Source organism: Cricetulus griseus, chromosome 6, assembly GCF_003668045.3.
Source record: "Cricetulus griseus strain 17A/GY chromosome 6, alternate assembly CriGri-PICRH-1.0, whole genome shotgun sequence".
Lineage (NCBI taxonomy): Eukaryota > Metazoa > Chordata > Mammalia > Rodentia > Cricetidae > Cricetulus > Cricetulus griseus.
In genome coordinates this window covers 48,205,178-48,228,842 of record NC_048599.1, presented here as the reverse complement: position 1 = coordinate 48,228,842, position 23,665 = coordinate 48,205,178, and the positions used below count along the sequence as shown (strand labels likewise).

At 47.3% G+C, this 23,665-nt stretch overlaps 3 protein-coding genes across 3 annotated transcripts; 2 read left to right on the top strand and 1 right to left on the bottom strand.

Annotated features, from left to right (window-relative positions):
* Positions 1-7,080: 7,080 nt before the first annotated feature.
* Cpxm1 (carboxypeptidase X, M14 family member 1) lies at positions 7,081-12,710 on the bottom strand. Its single transcript, XM_035446913.1, has 13 exons — positions 12,422-12,710; positions 12,224-12,333; positions 11,990-12,129; positions 11,784-11,874; positions 11,066-11,216; positions 10,882-10,970; positions 10,439-10,562; positions 10,161-10,357; positions 9,894-10,073; positions 9,514-9,811; positions 9,197-9,336; positions 7,579-7,681; positions 7,081-7,468 (listed from the first exon to the last, which is right to left on the bottom strand). Exons 1-13 carry the CDS (start codon positions 12,669-12,671, stop codon positions 7,227-7,229), a joined length of 2,115 nt encoding a protein of 704 aa, XP_035302804.1. The 5' UTR covers positions 12,672-12,710; the 3' UTR covers positions 7,081-7,226.
* Positions 12,711-21,132: 8,422 nt separating this feature from the next.
* CUNH20orf141 (chromosome unknown C20orf141 homolog) lies at positions 21,133-22,035 on the top strand. The gene is made up of 2 exons (XM_035446915.1): positions 21,133-21,658; positions 21,746-22,035. Exons 1-2 carry the CDS (start codon positions 21,501-21,503, stop codon positions 21,999-22,001), a joined length of 414 nt encoding a protein of 137 aa, XP_035302806.1. The 5' UTR covers positions 21,133-21,500; the 3' UTR covers positions 22,002-22,035.
* A 620-nt stretch (positions 22,036-22,655) lies between these two features.
* On the top strand, positions 22,656-23,123 carry Tmem239 (transmembrane protein 239). Its single transcript, XM_035446914.1, has one exon. It carries the CDS (start codon positions 22,671-22,673, stop codon positions 23,121-23,123), a length of 453 nt encoding a protein of 150 aa, XP_035302805.1. The 5' UTR covers positions 22,656-22,670.
* The last annotated feature ends 542 nt before the right edge of the window (positions 23,124-23,665 follow it).

The following is a 23,665-nucleotide window of genomic DNA, read 5'->3' as shown; positions in this document are numbered from 1 at the left end:
GTTTTTGTTTTTGTTTTTTTTTTTTGAGGCTATGGTCTTTTGCAGTAAGTATAGAGCTTGAGATATATAACACAGGCTTAGATCACCTTCGTCATGTTCTCTGTTGATTTCCAATAGGTTCCATTTTGAGCACAGTGCATATGAAATCTCTATACAAATTAGAAAAATGCATTTCTCCCTCAAGCAGAAAAAAATGCATTAATATTTATTTCTTGAGAATAATACTTCGAATAAACACACAGAAAGAACGGGGAACTTTTTCAGGCGTCTGAGAAATTGTTTTTCCAAACCTATTGACTCAGAAAGCCACAATCAGATGTTATCAATCTGTGTCCACTTGTTGCTTTCAACATTTGTGGGAGGAGTTGTTTTCAGTGCTTCATGGCTTCCAGCAAATGGTCTTAGGTCTAGTCACCACATCTTAAGCAAGCATGCATTGTTCTGAGTCAGGAGCAAGAATGGATCACAAAAAAAAATAGGGAATATAGTAAAAATCAAAGCTATGTATTTAATGGAGCTTGTAGGAGTTAATTACATTAGAAATCCAAAGTATAATAAGATTGATTGCATTGTTGTTCTTAAAGGTCAGTTAATTCTAAACAGGCTGAGTATGCAGTATGTCAACAGAAGGAGTGCAGGGCTCTATTGGTCTCAAAGCACAGCATTAACTTGGCCACAGGTTGATGAACATTTGATTTGTAAAGGCAAACTTTAAACAGCATTTCTCAGAAAAATCACTCCCACAATGTGTTTCTTAAAATTGTTTTATGTGTAAGGTATTTTTGCCTACATGTATGTCTGTGCACCATGTGTGTGCCTACAAAGGCCAGAAGAGGACATTGGAATGTCTTGAACTTACTGTTGTGAGCTGCCATATGGGTGTTTGGAACTGAACCCAGGACCTTTGGAAGAGCAACATTGCTTTTAACTACTGGACCATCTCTCCAGCTACAGTGTGTTTTATTTAATTCACGGTGTTGATTTTTGCTATGTAATTAGAGGATGAGATCCACTCATTTAAACTGATGTGAGATTTGCACATACCACTTTGCTGTTAATTTTCTCTAACTCCTCGTGTGTTAAATTTTTTTTCTTAACCAGCAACCTGCGTTTGGCTTAGTGACTGAGGACCGGGATGCATCCATATCTGAGTGACCTGTGATGCTACTCAATGATATGGCGATGTCTGGGCCGGAGCTGCTGCCCAGGGTCCGTGGCCCAACTGCAGCCAGGGTCTGTGCTGATGTCCGATACTCTTGCTACCATCGAAGGCCATACAGACATCCAAGATCAAGGGCCAAGTTAGTGTCTCAGGGCCATACTGCCACTGGGGCCAGTGGTGACATCCAGACCCAGCTGCTGCTAAGGACCATGTTGCGGTCCAGAATCCTGCCGTGGCTGGGGGTTTGACCTGAAGTACAGGTTCTACACTGTCGCTATTGGTCACATAGAGGCCCCCACCCTTCACCACAGGTGAAGATGAACCTACCCAGAGGGCATGCATGTTGGGGAGCTGACTCCACCACCACACCTGAGGAGGGTGGCCCCAATGGCTCCATCTGACCTGACTGGCTAATACTCAGTCCCACAACTGGGCCTTGGGTTGACCCGCCCTAGCATCAACCACATCTAGGTCCTTCGAGAGCTGACTGGTGATGCAGAAGGATACCGACAGGACCTCCAGGACACAGGATACCCCAGAAGAGCTCCGGTGACCACCCAGTGAGGGTGGTGTACCAAAAACCAGAGGCCTTGAACCAGACCAATGACTTATTGAAATGGACAGTTGCCAGTCAAGTTGATGGGATACACTGGGGCCCCAGTGCCATCAAGATGGATGAAGAGGTGGTAAAGAGGCAAGAGAGAAGAAATAGAGATTTTGCTGTTTCCAGTGTGGTTTTTGTTCCGTTTTGGTTTAATGGGCTTTTTCTTTCTTTTTTTTTTTATTGTTATTGCTTTTATTTGCTTGCTTGCTTACTTTGTTTGGTTTCCTTTTGTGGTGAGAGGATGCAACAGGGATGAGAGGGGAATATAAGAGAGTACAGGGGGAGAACAGAATTGGGGTGCATGATATGAAACCCCCAAAGATTCAATAAGGAAGTTTAAATTTTTTTTCTTCTGTGTCATCTAAGTTCCCAACTCTCCCTTTACTATTTCCTTTGAGTCACTTTCTCAGTGGTTACCATGGGGACTGTAATGCCATTCAACAGTGTACCAGGGTCTGTCTAACTTTCATGATATGCAGGAACTCTGACCTTCCACTGCTGGGCTCCTTCGGTATCTCCTCTGGGCTCTTGTCATACAAACTATTTTTTACGTACTCTATATTTTCCAATGTAGACTTTTTGTAACAGCTTTAAAATAAAATTCACAACTTTATAATTCATTCATTTCAATAATACAGTTCAGTGGCTTCCAATATAGTTGTAGAGGCATATATATATATATATATATATATATATATATATATATATATATATATATATCACTATCAACACATTCAGTTTTAGAACCGGGAAAGAAAAAAATGTAGCCACAAAAACATACACAAAACCTTATTTATTTTGTTCTAAGACTTCTCCTAGTTGTGTCCACCACTACACAGTCATTTGTTTTCTGTATCTTCTGATTCACCTACACGGAACATTTCACATCAAAGGAATCATACAAGGCCAGTTATGGTGGTGTTGCCTGTAATCTCAGCCCTTGGGAGGTAGAGGCAGGAGGATCGGGAATTAAAGGCCGCTCTGAGCAGCATACCTGTCAGAAAGAGTGGCTGAAGAGATGGCTCCCCATTAACTGCATCTCTAGTCCCAGGGGATGTGACTCCAGAAACCCCTTCCGGCTTCTACAGGCACTGTGTGGCGCAGACATACACACAGCAAAACACGCATGCACATAAAAATAAGTAACTTAAAAATTAATTGTGGGGCTGGGCAGTGGTGGCACACACCTTTAATCTCAGCACTTGGGAGGCAGAGGTAGGCAGATTTCTGTGAGTTTGAGGCCAGCCTGGTCTACAAAGCAAATTCCAAGACAGTCAGGGCTGTTACACAGAGAAAATAAACAAACAAATTTAATTGTGGTAAAACGTTCTTGCCATAGAACTTACCAGCTTAACTTTATTTTATTATTCTTCCTTGAAGTAGCAGGAATTTAATTTGATGCCTTGTTGGTGATAGGCAGGTACCATGTTACTGAACTACTTCCCTAGTGCTTCCTTTTTTTTTTTTTTTTTTTTTTTTTTTTTTTTTTTTGGTTTTTCGAGACAGGGTTTCTCTTTGGAGCCTATCCTGGCACTCGCTCTAGAGACCAGGCTGGCCTCGAACTCACAGAGATCCACCTGCCTCTACTTCCCAAGTGCTGGGATTAAAGGCATATGCCACCAACACCCGGCCCCTGAGGGCCTCTTTTATTTTCATGTCAGACTCTCCCTAAGCTGCTGGCTTTCAGTGTGCAATCCAGCCTTCGCCTCCCAGATAGCTGAGATGGCAGGTGTTTTAAATCATGCCTACCTCATCATAGCCATTTTTAAGGGTACAGGTCAGTTATACTAAATATGCTCATGTTGTTGGGCAAATATCACCACTATCTGTCTTCAGAATTCTTCTTACCCTGCAAAATCCAAGTTCTATACCCACTGTGATTTACAGGGAAATGCCAGTCCGAAGGCTCATGTGTTTAAATACTTAGTTCCAGTTAATGCATTGCTTTGGGAGGTTGTAGAACTTTGTTTTCTTTTTCTTTTATTTTTTTATTTTTCAAGACAGGGTTTCTTTGTGTAGCCCTGGATATCCTGGAACTCCCTCTGCAGACCAGCTGGCCTCGAACTCACAGAGATTCACCTGCCTCTGCCTCCCAAGTGCTGGTATTAAAGGCATGTGCCACCACCAACCAGCAAAATTTTAAAATTAAATTTATTTGTGTATTTTATATGTTGTGAAGGCCTTGTGCAGGTAACCATAGCCACTGAGTTCATGTGTGCTTTGGTCATATATTGTTTGTGATTTAATAAAGCTTGCCTGGGGGTCAGAATGCAAAGCCAGCCACACAAGTCAGTCATAGATGCCAGGCAGTGGTGGTACACACCTTTAATCCCAGGACTCAGGAGACAGAGGCAGACTGGATCTCTGTGAGTTCAAGGCCACCCTGAATTACACAAGAGTGAATTAGTCGAGTAACAGAGCTCATGCCTTTGATCCCAGAACTAAAAAGGTATATAAGGAAGAAGCAAAGGGTCTCAGTTTCCAGTCCCAGGAAAGACAGGATCACCCCAGCCTTGGTAGAGCTCTCTGGTGGCTTGGCTGCTTTGCTTCTCTGATATTCAGCTTGAACCCTAATATCTGTCTCCGAATTTTTATTATTCCTGCTATACTCTGCATTAACCACCTCCCACTGCTAGAAGGAGCTTATTTGACTAAGGTTGAAAGCAAAACAGATCTATGGACAAAACAATATTTAGAAGACAGTTCAACATGACTATTTGTAAAACAATGATAGTAGGTTCGCCTGGCTATAGGGCCTATTACCTCCCAGCCAAGGGCTTCTGACCAAGTTTACAGTACCAGGCAAAAATTCCCTCCTGTGGAGCAGGTCTTTAATCCAATCAGAAGTGGTTGGCTATACCCAAACAGTCATGCCACTAGTACACATCTTGTCTATCATCATGCAGAGTCCAGTACTGGGTAAAACCACTGATGTATTTTCTCTCCCAGTGACCTGCATAGCACCTTACAAGCACTATAAAAGCTAAGCAGAAAGGAGGATGTTTCTTAGTCAGTTCAATTGATTTCTGTATGTCCTACAACCAAAGAGTGTGGTGTCTTCAGCAATAGGACCTTACTGTAGACGGAAGTTTCTGTCCTGCCCAGTCCTGCAGCTGTTTAGTTCAAAATAAACAGAGGCTTCTATTAATTATAAACTGTTTGGCCTGTTGCTTAGGCTTCTTATTGTCTAGCTCTCTCTTAATTATTCACCCATTCTATTAATCTGTGTATCTCCATGCAGTTTTGGCTTACTGATGATGCCCAGGTTTCTCTGACTCCGTCTATTACCTTTCTCTGTGCTTGTTCGGATTTCCCACCTGGCTAAATCAACCAGTAAGAGAAACATATTCACAGCATACAGAAGGACATCCCCCATCACCTTACCATCTACGTCTGCTGAATAACCAAGAGTAATAGCAGTGGTCTGTGTTGTTCTGTGGGCCTCTGGGTTACTGGCTCATTTTAAGTTTTTAAGAAAAGATGTTTGAATGTTTTGCCTGCATGTATGTATGTGTATTGTGTCAATGCATAGTGCCCTTTGAGGCCAGATGAGGGTGCCAGGTACCTCATAAATGGAGTTAAGGAAAGTTGTAAGCTACTATGTGGCAAGGGGGAACAAAACTTTCGTTCTCTGCAAGAAAAGTAAATGCTGAGATATTTCTCCAGTCCTAGTATTGGCTTATTTTAAAACAGAATTCCCTAAAGTTGCACAATACAGTGATTGTACTCAGAATCCTCTCCAGTGTTTCCAACATGTAGAGAACCTCACTTAACATTGATTTGAAGTTTGTTTTAGTTTGATTTCCAACATTGTAAAAGGTTGAAGGCCAAGAGCTAAGTCTCCCAGACTTATTTTTACCTGGGATTAATCATATAACCTAGATACCACCAAAGAGATTCTATGGCCCTAGTGTAAAATTGTGCAACAAGAGATGGCATATTTTCTGATAATCATAGTTGTTGAAGTGTTCAGTTCTTCTGGTACAGATAAAGAAGTTTCTAACATCTTGTCTCTAGTATCTCACATGCCAATGGAAAGCAGATGGTGAGTGATGGTTCCTGTAAGATATTCCTATAAAATGGCTTGGCATTCCTCTGGTCTTTCTTGACATTGGCTGTGTTGTTTATAATAGGAAGCACTGAAGTCTGGTCCCTAGTCCTCTTGGACATCGTATAAACTAAGAACTTTTAACAATTCTTTTTTACTTAAGCCATCTAGATGGATTCTATCATCTGCAACTAAGAGTTCTGTTATAACCAGTGAAGTAAAAACAACCCTCCCCCCAAAAAACCAAACCAAACTCAGGGACACAATGAAGAGAAATTTCTGCTACTCTGAATTGTACAGGGGCCAAAGGCTTAACTACATTTTACAAATTTCCTTAACACTTAAGTTAGATTCAGCATCAGCATAACCAAATACAGATTTATAAACACCAAAGCAGGGACAGGCAAGATGGTTCAGCAGGTGACAAGCGTGGTGACCTTTGTTTCCTGAGGCCCACATAGCAGAAGAGAACTGACTCCCGGAAATTGTCCTCTGATCTATACGTGCATGTGGCACCCATAGTAAAAAAATAAAACTTTAAATAGCAACAACAGTAAGCAAAGGTTATTAACTTTCTGCTTTCTGGGCAAAATTTCCTTTCCCGCCTCTCTCATTCAGTAATTTCAATACCTTTATACACTACTTCTAGCATTAAAATTTTCTGCCTGCAATCATTGTGATGGGTTGTTTTCTTGGCAAGACACAGGTTCACAACGCAATTCCTCCTTTAGTAGGAAGAAAACAGCACTTATTGGTAGTCTCTGAATAGCTGATGAAGTAAATTCAAGTGCTTTCAACTGATCTTTAGTCCATTATCCATATCCTATGTCTGGTCCACCTTCATCTCAATTCCTAAAACCATCTCTATTGCATCCTTGACTGTTTAAAGTCCCTGCAGAGCTGCACTTCTCATGTGTATGACTACCCTGTCTACAGTACCAAATCAACTGTCTTCCACCTTGGCATACCTCATAGTTTATTACCTGTTCCCCCCTAACTGGAAGCCCCAGAAGACTGGATACAGATGCCGTCCACTCTTAACTGCTTGCACACTTGACACCAAGCAGATGCTTAAGGAATGTACTAGCACCTATGACAGAAAATCACAGGCAGAAATGAGTTGCCCTACTGATCCCCAGGTACAAGGGCTCAGGTGGTATCTTCTTTGTACATAATGTGCTAGTGTGTACAAGTGCATGCAGAATAGGAGCACAGAGGCAGGCTGAGACCTACGTGGAGAAGGACCTGGGACACAGACAACAGGAATATCAGGCACCGGGAAGCTTTAATAAAGCAGAGCGCCTCTTTTTCTACCCTGTCCCACCCTCCTCTCCTTTCTCCCCTCCTCCTACTCCTCTCTCAGTTCTAGACAGGTCCAGCCTGTCCAAGGATGTCTCTTTCAGCTGAAGGCATTAATTCTTCTGTCCCCTCAGCCGCTCTAGCTTCCTCCGAAGGTCTGGGGGTACCTTAGCCCCTGCTGCCAGCAGCTCTCGAAGCCTCTGCTTGGGAGTCTTGGTGAGTAAGAAATTGCAGGGAACAGGGCCCTCCTCAAAGGTGACCCGGCAATGTTGTTTGACTGTATGGTAGCCCTCAGCGCTGGCTGCCACCACGTAGTCCCCAGGAGTCAGCAGCCGCCAATAATCTCCACCCCAGGCTGACAGAAGTGAAGCCAGAAGGTTAGATGGGATTCAAGGATCTGCAACTTCTGACCAGTTGAAAGGCCCCCAGTTTCGCCCTCTGCCCCCACCACACACACACACACACCTGTTGTAACATCGTGGTTAATGCCTTCCACAGCAATGACAGCATCTGCAATCCCCAGCTCTGTGTCTTTGTCCCGTACAACTCCTGCAATGCCCATGCGCACCTGTGAAGCAGAAGTCTTTGAGTGGATTTTGTTGTTTATTGTTATGTTGGTGGTGGGGTTTTGTTTGTTTGGTTTTGGTTTTCTGAGACAAGGTTTCTCTGTGTAGCCCTAGTTGTCCAGAAACTCACTCTGTAGACCAGGCTGGCCTCAAACTCAGAATTCTCCATGCCTCTGCCTCCCAAGTGTAGGGATTAAAGATATATGTCACAACCGTCCAGATGAAGATTTGTTTTAAGGCAAAGTCTCAATATGTAGTCCAGGCTATCCCTGAGCCTGATTCTCCTGCCTCCATTTCCTAAGTTCTAGAATTACAGGCATTGAGTCACATCTGTCTGTATAAAAGTTTTTCAAAACCTTGAGGTGGATGTAAGATTTCAAGTTTGAGACACTATCCTGGGCTACAGAGTGAGACATTTTTTCCCCCTTTGCGTAACAGTGTGACTTCATTAACTTTCTGGCTGTTGCCTTGCAAGTCTGATAAGGTGCCAGGTCTACTATGATCCTTGGTGAGAAAATTTCTAATAAAAAGGAGAAAAGGGAGGGAAAACTGCAGCTGGGATGTAAAATAAATTTATTTTAAAATGATCTCTAATTGCTAACTTAAACCTGGTCTTATCTTGTAAAGGTGTAACATTGGGCCTTCCTAAGTGTGGTAGTACTGTATTAGGCTTGTACTTGTGTATAAGTAGGTGTCCCTGAAGAGGGCATCAAGGTTCTCTATCACTCTCCTCCTATTTAAGTCGGGGTCTGTCCTTGAACCTGGAGCTTACACTTGGCAAGGCTGGAAGCCAGCAAGGCTCAGCAATTCTTGTCCACCCACCTCAGAGCCGGGGTTACAGGTATTTATGGGATGTTCAGCTTGTTGCATGGGTTCTGGGATCTGAAATTCAATCCTCTTTTAAAAAAATGATTTTTTCATTTATTTTGTGTGGGGCTATGTTTGTATATGTGTGCACACATGCCATGGCAAGTGTGTGAAGGTCAGAGAACTTGAAGGAGTTGGTTCTCTCCTTCCACCATGGATATCCTAGGGATTAAAGTAGGTTGTTAGGCTGAGCAGCAGGTGCCTTTACCTACTGAGCCATTTTACACGGGGGAGATGTCTTTCGTAGAATTCATGGATGCTATTCTTATAAAGTCATTCATAGGGATCTTAACCCCTGAGGGATGTAACATTTTATACCAAGGCAGTTTTTACATCTCATTGTCTTTTCTAAGAAAAGCTATACTGACAATGACAGGTTTGTGACAGTTCCAGGGACCACCCCTTAGCCTTAGGTTACTCTGGAGTCTAGTTCCATTGGTTTATAACATCTAAAACCACTCTACTAGCAAAGTGCACTTCCTCGCATAGATCATTCCAAGACAACCTGATATCACACGTGGCCCACAATGTAGTGGAAATCTGATTCCAATTAAGATTGCTGGTGCCCTGGTTCCTTAAGGTGCACCTCCTGGGCAGCAGGCTGGCCAGGGTAATTCAGGGTGGCCAGGAACTGGGGATTCAGATCCCACCTGCTCCAGGTAAGTGAGAAGGGCATCTTTGTTGTTTTCCCACTCCTGAGGCAACTCCTTTTCATGAGGGAACTTGTCACAGGACAGCTCCACAGTGACTTCAAAGCAATTGGTGTGTAGGTAGCTGAAGTCGTTCATGCCTGGGAATAGCAAAGACACTGGAGTGTTAAGTGGGTGGATAGGAGCCCCACTCTCCTGGTGCTCTTGATAGACACTCAGGGTAGGGATTGACAAGATTGACAAGTACTATATATTACAAAAGATCATTATGGGATAGGTGGTTACAAACAGGACTAATTCTACTCTCAGACACATACTCCCAGGAACTGTGTGCCAGTCGGCTCCATTAATGACATTGCCATGCAAGGAGAAGTCCTGGCTATGACAAGGTCGGCGATCCGTGTCTTGCATGACCCTATTAGTGCCAGCATAGACAGTGCTAAGCCAGCGAAAGACAGCATCATCCGGTGTGGGGGTGAGTTCACGAGCAGCCCACGGGGTCCGTGTCATGTCGAAAGGGTAGGACACCACAAGTTCACCCCCATGGAGGTTGGCACTTAGCACAAACGGAATGCGTTTCATCCATTTGATCACTGCCCATGTTTCAGGAGCCACCTAGACACGGGTAGGTGAGGATGGGCTGCACACAGAGACAAGGGGCCTTGCCAGCCCTCCACCACTGCCCCCAAATACTCACAGTGGCATTAGGCAGTGTATAGTAATTAGGCAGTGGCAGGTGATGGTTGGGGACAGTGTGGGGTACCAGCCCATCATCTTCTGCATACCACAGTGGTGTGTTGAGGTCAGCAAAATTGTGGTTAAGGTCAATGCCCTGGTGGGTCCAGCGACCCTCTGCCCAGCCCACCAGCTCTGAGCCCTGCCAAGAAAGGGCCTTGTTCGAGTCAAACAGGCTCTGTGTACCACGGCAGAAGGAACAGGGAGGCCCTTGCACCAGGTGGCCTACCCTGTGGTAGGCAGTCTCATAGCCATCAGGATTCATGGAGGGCAATAGGTGAATACGTGTCTCAGTAAGCAGCCGCGTCACTCGTGGGTCCCCTCGCAGGAACTCTTGACATAAGAACTGCATCAAAAGCAGAAGTAACTCCCGCCCCAGGGCCTCATTCCCATGCATGCCAGCCACATAGCGGACCTCAGGCTCTCCTGGAAACACATGGAGGCTTAGAGCTAGCACACACCACAGCCTGCCCTCTGCCCATTTCTTCCCATGCCATCAAACAGTACCCAGCTCATGCTCCCCAGGCTGGTCTGACATCTCCATCACATACAGCTTCAGACCCTGGTGGCTCTTCCCGATGCTGTAGATACGGGTGATGTTGGGGCATTGTTCATTCACCTGTTTCATCAGCTGGGAAGCAGAGGGGAGCACAAGGCCATTACACACAGAAGTCAGACCAAGAGAAACCATGGAAGGACTTACAGAGCCAGAGGTGCACACAGATGGGAGCAACACGGTATTGATCCAGAAAAGGCATAGTAGACCAGAAAGAAGGGACAGAGAGGGGTGGTATCATGACAAGGGCAATTAGAGCAGAGCTTAGGGATCATGAAAAATGAAGAACAATGGGACACAGGAACAGGAGGCTCATGGGTAGTCACAGCCAGTTTGCCCTGGTGGAGAGGGGCTAGGCAGGCCTCCTTCCTGGGTCACAGGGGTTGGATCTGACCTTCCTCATAGCCTTATAATTGTGATGCCGGAAGTCCAGAGAGTCAGCAGATCCCAGTGTGTGGGCCTCAGGAAACAGGTCATTAGGATCTGGTGGGAAGCAAGTTCCAGGTAAAATTAAGTTCACAGTAGAGGATGCCCCTGAAGTCAAGCCCTGCCCATACAGCATTCGCCCAGATGCCCACCTGAGACCGGACAGGCTAGGATCTCTGCCCGGAGGCAAGGTGCACCTCTCTGGAACCAGGTCTGAGGCAGCAGGCGAATGAAGCGAGCCACCTGAGGCTCTGGCAGGAGGTTCAACACCGGGGTCTCTGGGTCTGAATTGGCAGGAAATACCTGGGGATATGGAGTCCTTGCTGAGGCTGCTCAGACCTGACACTGGCCCAAGATCCAGGGAAGGAGTTCTGGTTCCCACACTCACAAGCCAACCCTCCCTGGTGGGTACAGCTGGAGATAGATGTGCACGCTATCAAACATGGACTCCCCATTTCCATAGCTCCTGCCAGTAGGCAGCTTTGGGCAGCTGTGTTTTCTGACATGGTCTCAGCTCATTAGAGCAACATACCCATTCTGCTGCCTTGTATAAAAGAGGTCCACAAGATGGAAAAACAGAGCCATGAACAGGCAAGAATTAAATAAGCCACAGGCTCAAGGTCAGAGGGATTCCCCAGGAGGAAGCTGCAGCATCCATCCCATGGTAGAGTTAGTGGGGATATCCCAAAGGAGCTGGTTCTGGGTGAATAACTGCCCTGTGAATGCACAAAGTCCTGGATTTGAGCCTTGGCACTGCAAGAAACCCAACATTCTCCTGGAACTTAAGTGTGTATCTGCTTTTATTTGCAGAGAATTTTCTCACTAGCCCAGCACCAACAGGCTGGTCCCAGACACTACTGGGTCACTTACCATGTCCATCCCACTACTGTGATTCCTACTCTTCCACCAGGTCTGACTGTCATTGCTGAACTGGACCTTATAGGATGTGACCCAGTCATACCTGGTCACGGGGACAAAGAGAAATATTGTACAGAAATATTGCCCAAGCAGTACCATTGCAGTACTTCTGTGTCTGTCCACTAATCACTTCCAGGCTAAGAGTCAGCCTCCCTCACCTCCACACAGAATTTCTGCCCTGTGTAACAATCCCTGAGAAGCGGACAGGATTCTTAGCATCCACCTGAAGCCAAGGCTCGGTGTCTTGTTGCTCAGCACACCAAGCCCCATCATACAGATCACCGTCTTCCAGACCTGACTGTGGATACAAGGTCATGGTGATCAAGCCAGGTGGGGCAACAGACAAGGGCTAGGATGGGGGAAGAGAAGGAGAAAGTCCTAAGGCTGCTGACCTGGATGTTGAGCCGTCCTCGGTGTGGTCCAAGACCAAAAGACTGGCTGCTGGAGGCCTCGAGCTGGCTATCTGAAACCCGCAAGGACTCTAGGCCTAGAGGGGGGCACCCTGGAGTAAGGACAGAACAAGGAGACGAGATCAGATAGAGGGTAGCCAGAGCAGCTCAGGAGATGAGCCTGAGTGTGAAAGGCAATACCTGGTTCTTGTTTCTCAGGGAGAGTGAGGGTCTTTCCTGGGCTAGTGGTCACCAAAGGCCTGGAAGTCACTGAAGGACTGGGCTGCCTTAGCTTCTTTCTCTTCTTGACAATGACCTTTTTCTTCTTGATGACTCGAAGCCGGATGTGCTGTCCTGAGGTCTCTAGGGTACCAACCGGAAGGCAATGCACCAGGGGAAGAAAGAATGTCATGAAACCCAGCTGGAAAGGTCTGTTAGTCCCAGAAGGCATTCAAGCATATGGGACACTCACTGTTATTACCCAAGCCTTAGCATGGCATCCAAGTCCTGTCACCCACCCCCATCCTGCCTTTCTTAGTCACTTCCTTGGTGTTACTTCTTACACGATCACATCTTTGGACAGTGTGCCCTCTGACTCTGATCCGGTGGCGAGCAATTCTGAGCCACTAGAAGTTGGCCACTTCCAAGATTCAAGTTTAGTTTTTTAACCGCAAGACCTTGCAGCAATACTACCTCGCACCTCTGATTTTGCACCTCCCCCGACCATCCTCCAAGCCATCCTTAGTTTCAGACTAGGCCTCAGGTCTTGTCTTGAAGTCAGTGCTTGGTCTACCAGCTGGCCTCAGAGCTCTGACTTCCCATGGGAAGAAGTCGGAAGGCCAGGCAGCCTGCCTGTACCCACCAGGAGCTAGTGACCCTTTTCCTTCAGGCAGCCTCATCATCCTTTCTTTCCCCCTCCAGTCCTTGCCCTTAAACTCTCTCCTACACAGGCTTACTCTGCCCCTTTTAGTCTGGTGTCTCTTCACCTTTCTTGAATTTCTCCAGACTCTGGCCTCAGTGTCTTCATTTGTGAAAAGAGAAGGCTGGAGCTGGAGCAGCCAGCATCCCAACTGGGCCTGCCTTGGAACTGCTGACTAGGTCTGACCCGAATGGGGTTGCTGAGTCAGCAGCCATTGCACACGGCTGTGTGTCCCTGTTCACAGGGCAGGCTGGATGGAGGACCCAGCTGGGGGAGTGGGTCTGACCTGCCCAGCAGTCGATCGTGGGTCCCAGAGCTCACCATTTGCCTTCATGGACGGCTGTGTAAAGCTGCTATGTGGAGCCAGGGTTGAGCCCGGAGCCAGGCCCAGCACTGAAGCGCTGGGTGCCCCCAGACTCAGACCGACGGAAGGTGCAAAGGCAGTCACAGCGAGCAAGAGACCCCACATAGCGGGAGGGTCGGCGGGCCCGCTGTGCCGAGGCTCTTGGTGGGTTCTCTTCTTCCTGCGGGCGCCTGCGGAGCCCCCCGCCCCTTCCTGCCCGCCCGCTCTCCTCCGCCCCACGCCCCTCTGCAGCCTCCGGCCCGCCCACAGCCACTCGCTGCAATCCGACCTCCTAGGAGAGGGGAGGGCGGGTTGGGTAGAGCCGCGAGGTACACTAGTGGCGGAGGACTCGGGTGAGCCGCCAGGACCCTCGGCGGTGGCTGCGGGCTGGGGCCTGCCCTGCGACCTAGTGCCGCATCCTCAGCGGTGCCCGCCTGTCACTGTCTGAGAAGCCACCGCACATTCCATTTGACCGCGCGCGCCCATCCCACCGCGGGCACTTATGCAAGGCGTTTTGCACGTGGCCTGAATTTTAGCCAAACTTCAGTTTACAGGCTGGTAAACTGAGGCTCGGAGCGGCGGCTAGTTGATGTGGCCCAGGCAGCGAAGCTTTGAGCTTTGGAGAGGAAACAACCTGCGTGCTAACTCCTTCCAGAGCTTCGGGTGCTTTGCTGCTGCGGGTGGAACAAAGCGGAAAGTCCGCTGGAAAACAGCGGTGGAGTGGGGGGTTAAGGGCTCAGGGCTGCGGGCGGGTGAGGGTAGGTGAGAGGGTCTTCCATTAATCCCAAAGACAATCCATGGAGTGCAAAGAGAGGCGGCACTTCTCCACTTCACCACCATCCTCGTTTCTGCCTCTTGTCTTTTTCCCTCCCTGTGCTGCCACGTTTGGGGGGTTACATAACTCGAGGAAGGCAGCCAGAACTGATAACCGAAGAACTGGCGTCAAGAACCGAGAGACCAAAGCTTGGTGTGCGCCCAGTTTTCTCTGTTCCACTTCCTTCCCCTCTTACTCTTCTCAACCTCCAGGAGTTCTCAGACCCCTCTGGTCCCTAGAACCCACCCAAAAGAAAGGCCTGCGCTTCTGGTGCTTGTTTTGCCTTTGCTTCTATTCCCACGGGTACAGGGCCATGGTCTGTGTAAGCAAACTGAATAATCTCATCATCAAATCGGCGCCTTTCTGGCAACATGAACAGAACCAAGGTCTGGTAGAAGTGCACGAGGCCATATGTGGGGCTCCTGAACTAAGGCCACCTCCGGAAGGGACCACTCCAAGGGAATAAGCCCTACCCTCTGGTCCAACTGTGGCACTCGAGAGAGGGGCAGAGAACTCTGAGAAGGGAGTGATCATCAAGGACCAATGCATAACCAAGTCCCTTCTTGGCACCCCCACCTAAGCAGCAGGTCTCCTGAAAGAGAGGCACAGAGAAATTTAAGGAGGCCTCTGTGATAAAACACAGACCAAAAGCAACTTAGGGAAAGAAAGGATTTATTTTTGTTTGTAGGTTCATCCAGGGGACATCAAGGTAAAACTCAAGCAGGAGCTTGAAATAGAAACAGGAGAAAAACCCTGCTGGTTAGCTATCAGACCCATTCTTAGCTAGAATGGTGCCACCCACAGAGGGCTAGGCCCTCATATATCAATTAACAGTCAAAACAATCCCCATAGGCCAATCTCATCTCTGCATTCCGAGGTTGAGGTTTTCCTCTCTGATGTATCAGGTTGACAACAGAAGCTCACAGGATATACACAGATCTTCTGAACACAGGGCTAATGCACATATGCAAGACAACAGACTCTGCTTCCTTGAGTTACAGGCCAATATCTGAAATGGTGGAGGGCTCTGGGTTTCCACCAGAAGACCACGCTCAACAAAGTTTCCCAGAGATCTGTAAAAGGGAGGAGGGGAGAGAAAAGTCCCAACAAAAAAGATATCTCGGCCTAAGCCCCTACTCCTTCCTTCCATACTCTTCCTCAGAGCTCCTTTATGCCCCTCTCAGTCCCTCAACAACTTAGCATCTCCTCACACCCGTCTCTTACTAGGCTACTGCCTCTGGCCCTGGCCACTGGGTATTTGGGACTGCAAAGGTAAGAGACATCAAGACAGACTCAAAGGATGATGACCCCAAGTATACAATGGGAAGTTTATATTCAGTCACATACAAATCCTGGTCTCTATCTCCAAGAACCAAATGGAGCATCTTTGGCTGCCACAGGGACAAGTATGTTTCAGGGAACACCTAGAAGGTTGGATGGGGCACCTGTCCAAAGGAGATTTTAGTTTAAGAGACAAACTGGGATCAAGAGTTCAAAGACAGCAGGAGAAAAACCCTGCTGGTTAGCTATCAGACCCATTCTGATAGACCCATTCATAGCATGAACAGGACAGCAAGCCTTGACCTCAAAATGAAACATTAAAACAAAGAATATAATGGATAAACAGAATTCTGATGTCATTTTGTCTTTTTGGTTATATGTTTGTCATCTTTTTCTGTGCAGGAAATACCAGTAATTTTAATTTCACATGATTATGAACTGGTAAGACTATTTGTGCTCTACATAGCCCAGACTGGTCTTGCCTTAGTTAGGGTTCCCATTGCTGTGAAGAGACACCACGACCATTTCCTTATAAAGGTAAACATTTAATTGGGTGCCTTACAATTCAGAATTTCAGTCTGTTATCACCAGGGTGGGACATAGCAGTGTGCAGGAAAACATGGTGCTGGAGGAGCTGAAAATTCTATATCTCAACCCAAAGACCACAAGAAGTGAACTGAGACACTGGGCATATCTTGAGCACAAGAGACCTCAAAGTAGGCCCCCACAGTGACACCTTCCCCCAACAAGACCATACCCACTCCAACAAAGCCACATCTCCTAATAGTGCCACTCCCTATGAGCTTATGGGGCCTATTACATTCAAACTACCACAGGTCTCTATGTACCTGAAGATGGCATTGGACATCTGATCCTCCTGACTCTGCCTAAAGAGTGCTGAGTATGCATTCCCCACCACACCCAGTTTATTAAAAGTTGTGTGATTTAAGCTCTCTGATCCTCCCTGTTGGGCCATATTGAGTACCTGGTCAGTAGGGCTGCCATCAAAGACCTCAACTACATGGTCTGCATGTCCCAGTATGATTCCACCCATGGCAAGTTCCCTGGAAAAGTCACGGCTGAGATCAGGAAATTGGCCATCAATGGGAAGACAATCTCCATCTTTCAGTAGCAGGATCCTGCCAACATCAAATGGGGTGACGCTGGTACCAAACACCAGTGGAATCAACTGGTGTCTTCACCACCATGGAGAAAGCTGGGGCCCACTTGGAGAGTGGAGGCAAAAGTCATATCTCTGCCTCTTCTACTGTTACCCCCATGTTTGTGATGAGAATGAACCACGAGAAATATGAAACCCACTCAAGATTGTCAGCAATGCTTCCTGCACCATCAACTGCTTAGCCCTCCTTGCCAAGGTCATCCATGACAACTTTGGCATCAGTGACCACCGCACATGACATTACCACCCTCCAAAAAACAAACAAGCATGGATAGCCCCTCTGGGAAAGTGTGGTGTGATGGTTGTGGGACTGCCTAGAACATCAACCCTGCATCCACTGGCACTGCCAAGGCTGTGGACAAGGTCATGCCAAGAGCTGAGCAGGAAGCTCACTGGTAATGTGTCTGTTGTAAGTCTAAGCTGCCAGGTACAAAGACATGCAGAAGATGGTGAAGGGGCTGGAGAGATGGCTCAGTAGTTATGAGCACTTGCTACTCTCACAGAGGATCTGAATTAAATTCCCAGAACCCACAAAATGACTCACAACTGTCTGTAACTCCAGTCCCAGGGAATCTGGCATCCTTTTCTGATCTTTTCAGTCATCAGGCACACACATGGTACACTGACATAAATGCAGGCTAAACATACATACACAGGAAATAAATTTAAAATTGTTTTTAAAAGGCAATGAAGCCGAGCGTTGGTGGTACACGCCTTTAATCCCAGCACTCAGGAGGCAGGGTCAGGAGGATCTCTGTGAGTTTGAGGCCAGCCTGGTCTCCAGAGCGAGTACGAGGATAGACTCCAAAGCTACACAGAGAAACCCTGTCTCGAAAAACCAAAATGAAGCAGGCAACCTAGGGCTGTACAGGGCATTTGGGGTATATGAGGAGGAACAGGCTGTTTCCTATGATTTTTAGCAACAACACCCATTCTTTCATCTTTGATGCCGGGGTAGGCATTGCTCTCAATAACAATTTTGTCAAGTCCATTTCCTGGCATGACAATGAATTCAGCTACAACTGCAGGGTAGTAGAGCTTATGGTTCACATGTTCTCCATGGAATAAGGAGTCCTGGACCACCCACCAGGAAGAAAATGAAAGGAAGCGAGGCCCTTGGCTGCTGAGGAGTCCCTCTCCCAACTCAGCCTCCAATATACTTAGCATCTCCTGTCATAGTTGTCATCCCAGGCCTCCAGAAGAAGGAGGGCTTAAGAAGCCCTATTCCCTTAAAGTTCACTGCACCAGAAAAAAGGTTTAGAATTATGTTTTTTCTTTTTGAAAACTTTCAAATATTCCTCCTCTGATTTTTACTAACTTTTTTTAAAAAAAAGTTTCTTAGGGGTTTTGTTTATTACTCTACTTTCTGGACAGTTTCCTAAATGACTCCTCCAGGAGTTAGCTGTCATCAATAAACTCCACTGATAACTTTGACCTCCAGTAACTGATCATGGGGCTGCTTCATTTCCAAGCTGTGGGTGACTAAGTAGCCATCTGGGAATCAAAGACTCTCCCTCTTACCCTTTCTCTCAACTCGTGACTCCATCCTATCTTAGTGAATCAGCACTGTCCTGGTGAATCCTACTTCGAATGCCAATGTTTTTCCAGAGTCCCCAAGACGCTTTCTTGTTCAATGGTTTATCAGAAGAATTCACCAAAGTGATTATACTAATGTTCACATAGTGTGATAAAGGTTGCAGGCAGAATAAAACTGACAATAGAAGAATGTACATTAGCAGGGTACAGGAAACAGTGGGTATGAGCTTCCAGTTGTTTATATGAAAATGGACTCAGGGAGCCAGTACTTAATCCTTCCAGAAGTATTCGAGACCACATTCACCAAGTACTGTTAATAAGAAAAATTCACTGGAGTTTTGGTGTCCAGAATTTTATTGGAGATAAGCCATACAAGTATAGTTGACTGCCCATGTTGGTGGACGTTAGTCCAAACCCTCTAGAGGCCAAGGTAATCCTAGTTTCTGGTCTAAGTCCTCAGCAAAAATTACATTGCTGGCATGGACTATTTGATATGGCCTGTGTAAACAGAGACACTTATACTGAATAGGATATTCCAAGGACTTAGAGAATAGCTCCTTAGAGAGCCCAGCAAGAGCCAGCCACTTTTGGGTTTATGAGTTGCTAGAAGAGTGTGTTGGATCCCTTGGAGCTGGAGTTGCACGCAGTTGTGAGCCACCTGGTGTGGGCGCTGGGAACTGAACCCTGGTCCTCTGGAAGAGCAGGAAGAGCTCTTAATCACTAAGAAGCTCTACTCCAGTCCCAAGCCAAATAGTTTTTATGAATAAACATGTCACAAATCCAGATTTGCTGAATCGTTTATTACAAGATTGGCTACCATATGCTGTTAATTCCCCACTGACGTCCCCTTTACCAACAGTGTGCCCACCCCCATTGTTTGCCATTCATAAATTATAGCTGTTTGATTTCTACAGACAAAAGCGCTCAGCAGATAGAAGTTGCTTTCATGCTGAAAGTTACAGTTCTCTAACTTCCCTTCTCTTTCCTCCATGAAAGAGCTATCATCAATGACTGATTGATAAGATGGGACCAACTCTATAGCACAATTCACTGTTCTCAGAGCTATCTGCAAGGTCAGGCTAGACTCCAGACAAGACAATATGCTAGGTTATCCCTTTCTTCTACCCTGTCCTTCTCCTTCCTCATCTCCTAATTATTTTCTTTCTGAGAACAACTCCAAGCCCTCAGTAGAATGTCTGCCTTAGGAGTTATAACCCAACAGTAGATCTGGCACTCAGGGATCAATTTATAAATTATTGTTGGACAAAAAATAAACTGAGAAAACTCCAAGTAGAACTAACTACCCTACAAATTATGCGGAGCACCTTGCACACACTAAATCTTAAGGAGTATTAGCCGCACACCCCATTCCCAACCCCTTGCATTGTGGCTACTTCCTCTCGGTAGAATTGTCGGGACATGACTCTCAATTCCATAGTTCAGCGATGCAATCTTGTGGCTGCACCAGAAATGAACAGACTCATGGAACTGGCAATTGAAAACCTAGATGCTAATTTTCTCATTTGCAAAAACAATTGAGACTTAGACAAAAAAAAAAAAAAAAAAAAAAAAAACAGGATCATCTTCTGTTTCCTATGTCCCCATAGACAAACTTATCTGAAACAAAGTTCCCAGTCAAACAAAAGCCAGTGGAAAGGCAATAGGTAAATAATATTAAGGATAAATGACACTGGCTCTATGGTTTCAAGTCCAACAGCACCAAACATGCCAAGGCCTGGGTCTTTGGGGACGGCTTCCTGGGAGACAGCTGAATGCCCTTCCTATCATTCTCACTCAATCTCTCCTTTTTCTGGGGCTATATTGTCATTGTCTATATTGTCACTGTCTCCCCTACCACACTCCCTTCAGTTTTCCTTCAAAGTATGAGTAACAGTTAAATTTCTAAGTCACTTCTACTCATCTTTTATCACCAAACTGTCCATGTACTTAATAGCTCTGCAACCACTCCCATTTCATAGATTCATTCAGTGGGAACACATTTATTCTCATTGAATAATAGTAACCAGCAATTGTGACCATAAATTTATTCCATGTTCATTCCTTAATTTCATTCTTAAACTGCAGCCCTAACTTCCTATTTGGAGTTTTTTGTGAGGCACAGTACTGCACGCCTGCAATCCTAGCACTCAGGATGTAGAGGCAGAGACTCACTGAGAGTTAGAGAGCACCTTGCATTACACGGCAATTTCAAGGCCAGCCTGGAAGGCATGAACAAACCCTAACTCAGAATAACTTGAGGTCACAATGTTGTAAGCCTCTTAGGTTCATAACCTCTATCTTTTTTTTTTTTCAAGTTTCTCTGAGCAGCATCTCACTATATAGTCCAGGCTGGCCTTAAACTCTCAATCTTCTTGCCTCCGCCTTCTGAGTGCTGAAATTAAGGCATAAGATACCATATCCAGCTCTCTGTCCCATTTCTGAAGTTATAACATCTCCCCAAACTGCAGTGCTTAAGACATCCAATGGCATCCTCCTGCCACCCATAGCCTAGCTTACCCATTGGAAAAGCCTATTCTGCACCCCAGAGTTGGAGACCTAACTCCCCCACTACCCCCCCCAGGGCCTTACCCCACATTCAGGGAAGAGAAATGGGTACAGAAAAAATTAAATGGCTGAATGGCATCCCAGACACCCAGCCTGAGAACTTCCAGGAGGAAGCAGCCTCTCCTCCCTTGGCAGGAGTCCAAATAGTCATGCTGCTAGCATGCTTTCCTGACAAAGCCTGAAGCCATGGGAAGTCCCCCGGGGCAGAGAATTACTTGCCATGGCAATAACTAAGGGTGAGTACTAGCTAAGCGCTACCTAGGCTACCAGTGTTTATGAGGCAAGACAAACTGTTATCCTGTCCTTAACTCAAGGCACTGCCTGGGAATAAGTCACAATGCCCCAGGTGTCCAAATCCAGAATGGTCGGCCCAAGTGGGAGGAGGTGAGGAGGGTTTGGTGAAGATAGAGTGAGAGTTGGGGGTGGGGGCATCCACAAAGGGCCCAGTTCCCTATTCTCTGAGCTCACCCTTGAGTGTAAACCAGGGTCCTCCTTCCCCCTGATTCTTAATCTCCTAGCACTAGCTCCTCCTAATACCTCCAGCCCCAGTTCTGCTCGTCCATCCCCAAAGCCTTTATAGATTCCATATTATCCCTCCCAGCAGTCTGGATACTGGAGAGTGGTTGAGTAGGTCAGTGAGCCATGTGTGTCCCCTGGGACTTCAGCCAGGCCCAGCTCCTGGACAGTATCCTAGGGCTGGGGGCACTAGGAGTGACAATTGGAACAGTCTTCTCGAAAGCTGGCCTAGCCCTGCTGCTCCTGCTGCTGGCCAGCTTCCTTGCTTTTGACCTGCTCCATGGGTAAGTGGCAGCAGCCTGCCAGGTGGGTGTCACAAGCACAGAGTCAGATGAGCAATTGCCTTGAGCTGGCATCTTCTCTCTCCACAGGTCCACAGGTCCCATCCTGCCAAGACACAGACTTCTCCCGATGGGTCAGAGCCAGGGGGCTGGTGAAGGTCCGGGACAGCAGGCAGCTCCCCTCTTTCCAACAGGGATAGTCTCAGGACTACTCAGCCTCCAGGATGCCCTGTTCCTGCTGTTCCTGGGCCTGGGCCTATTCTTGGGAGGCTCTGGTATACCCTTAGCCCTGCTGGGCCTTGCTTTCTGCCTCCATCCTTGGGACCGAGGGCCCTCAGAAAACTGAATGCCTTCTAAAAATACATCGCCCATTCTGCTTCCCCGGCTCTCCTCTCTTCTATCCTGAGTTACAGAGGTTGTGGTGTAAGGGTAGAATACACTATTGTGTCAGCTTGAACCTCAGAGGCCTCTAGTTCCATAATATGGACATTTGAGAACTGGGTCTGAGGCTTAGGGTGATAAGAGAAGGCAGAGAAAAGGGTGGACACAACAACCAACTCCAGTCCTGCAGTTGGAGGTAGCCATCAAGAAGGGACGGGAGTGGGGAAGGGTTCCTACAAGCAAGAAGAATGGTATCTGGGAGGCTTGCTGAGCTCTCCTGCCAGCCTGGAAGGTCCGTAGTGAGGGACTCAAGTGAGTCTCACACTATGCTGCAGTAGCTCTTCTCTCAGCTGGGCCCCGCCCCAGCCCAGGTCACAATGGACTCCTCTGAGGATGGTGGAGTGAGTGAGGGTGAGCCTGGGACCTGGCTGCCAGGCCAGCCTGGGCACAACAGGAAACATCATGACTTAGGTGGCTCTGACCAAAGGTAAGTCCTAGGCCCCAGTTCAAAGCCCAATCCTGCCCGTGCTGGTATCCTCCTGACCCCTGCAACCCCACCTATCCAGAGATCCTGGGCATCTCCAGGGCTGCTCCTGCAGCTGGCCTGGCCCTGTCCACAGGTGCACCAGCCGTGATGCAGCAGCCACGAGTGGAGACGGATATCATCGGGGCTGGCGAGGGGCCCCAGCGGGCAGTGCCCTGGTCAGCCTGGGTCACCCGTCAGGACTGGGTGCGATGGTGGGCATGCCACATGCCCCGGAGCTGGTCCCAGTGGTGGAATACATCAGGCTGGCGGCAACCTCTACAGCGTATGCTATGGGGTCTGGAGGGGACACTCTACCTGCTGCTCGCACTGATGCTATGCCATGCACTCTTCACCACTGGCTCCCACCTGCTGAGCTCCCTGTGGCCTGTGGTGGCTGTGGTATGGAGCCACCTGCTGCCAGCTATCCTGCTGCTGGTACTCAGTGCCATGCCTGCTCTGCTCTTCGCTGCCTCCTTCCTGCTGCTCTTCTCCACACTGCTGAGCCTCGTGGGCCTCCTTACCTCCATGACTCACCCAGGCTATGCCCAGGACTTGGACTAATAGAAGGGCAACCCCATCTTATTGCCTGTGTCTGTTGAGCCCTGGCCAAGGTCTGAGCCCTGTGGGGAACGTCAACAGACCTCAGACCCCCAATCACAAGCACAGGTGGAGGTCTGGCTTCTGGGAATCTACCTTAAACCCATGTTGGTGTCGGGGACAGGACAAATGGTTCAGCCAGGGCCAAGATCTTGGTCAAACCACTGAGAACACCTGTACAGATGTGGTAGCAACACTTGGTCTCCCAGGCAGCATCTTTTTATCATACCTCCCAGCCCTCCCTGCTTCAGGCTTCCTGAGAGTTTACACCTATATATCCCTGGTCTCATCACTCTGTGTGGATTTGTCATGGATCCTCTGCTTCCAGAAGGAGCATAGACTCTGGGAAAGAACCTTACTGAAAGATAGACAGGGGTGGTCCTGGTCCAAAACCCTGGTGACCTCACCTCAATCACCTCCCAGAAACAGGAAATAGACCAATCATCATAGTGAGGTGTGTGTGTGTGTGTGTGTGTGTGTGTGTGTGTGTGTGTGTGTGTGTGTGT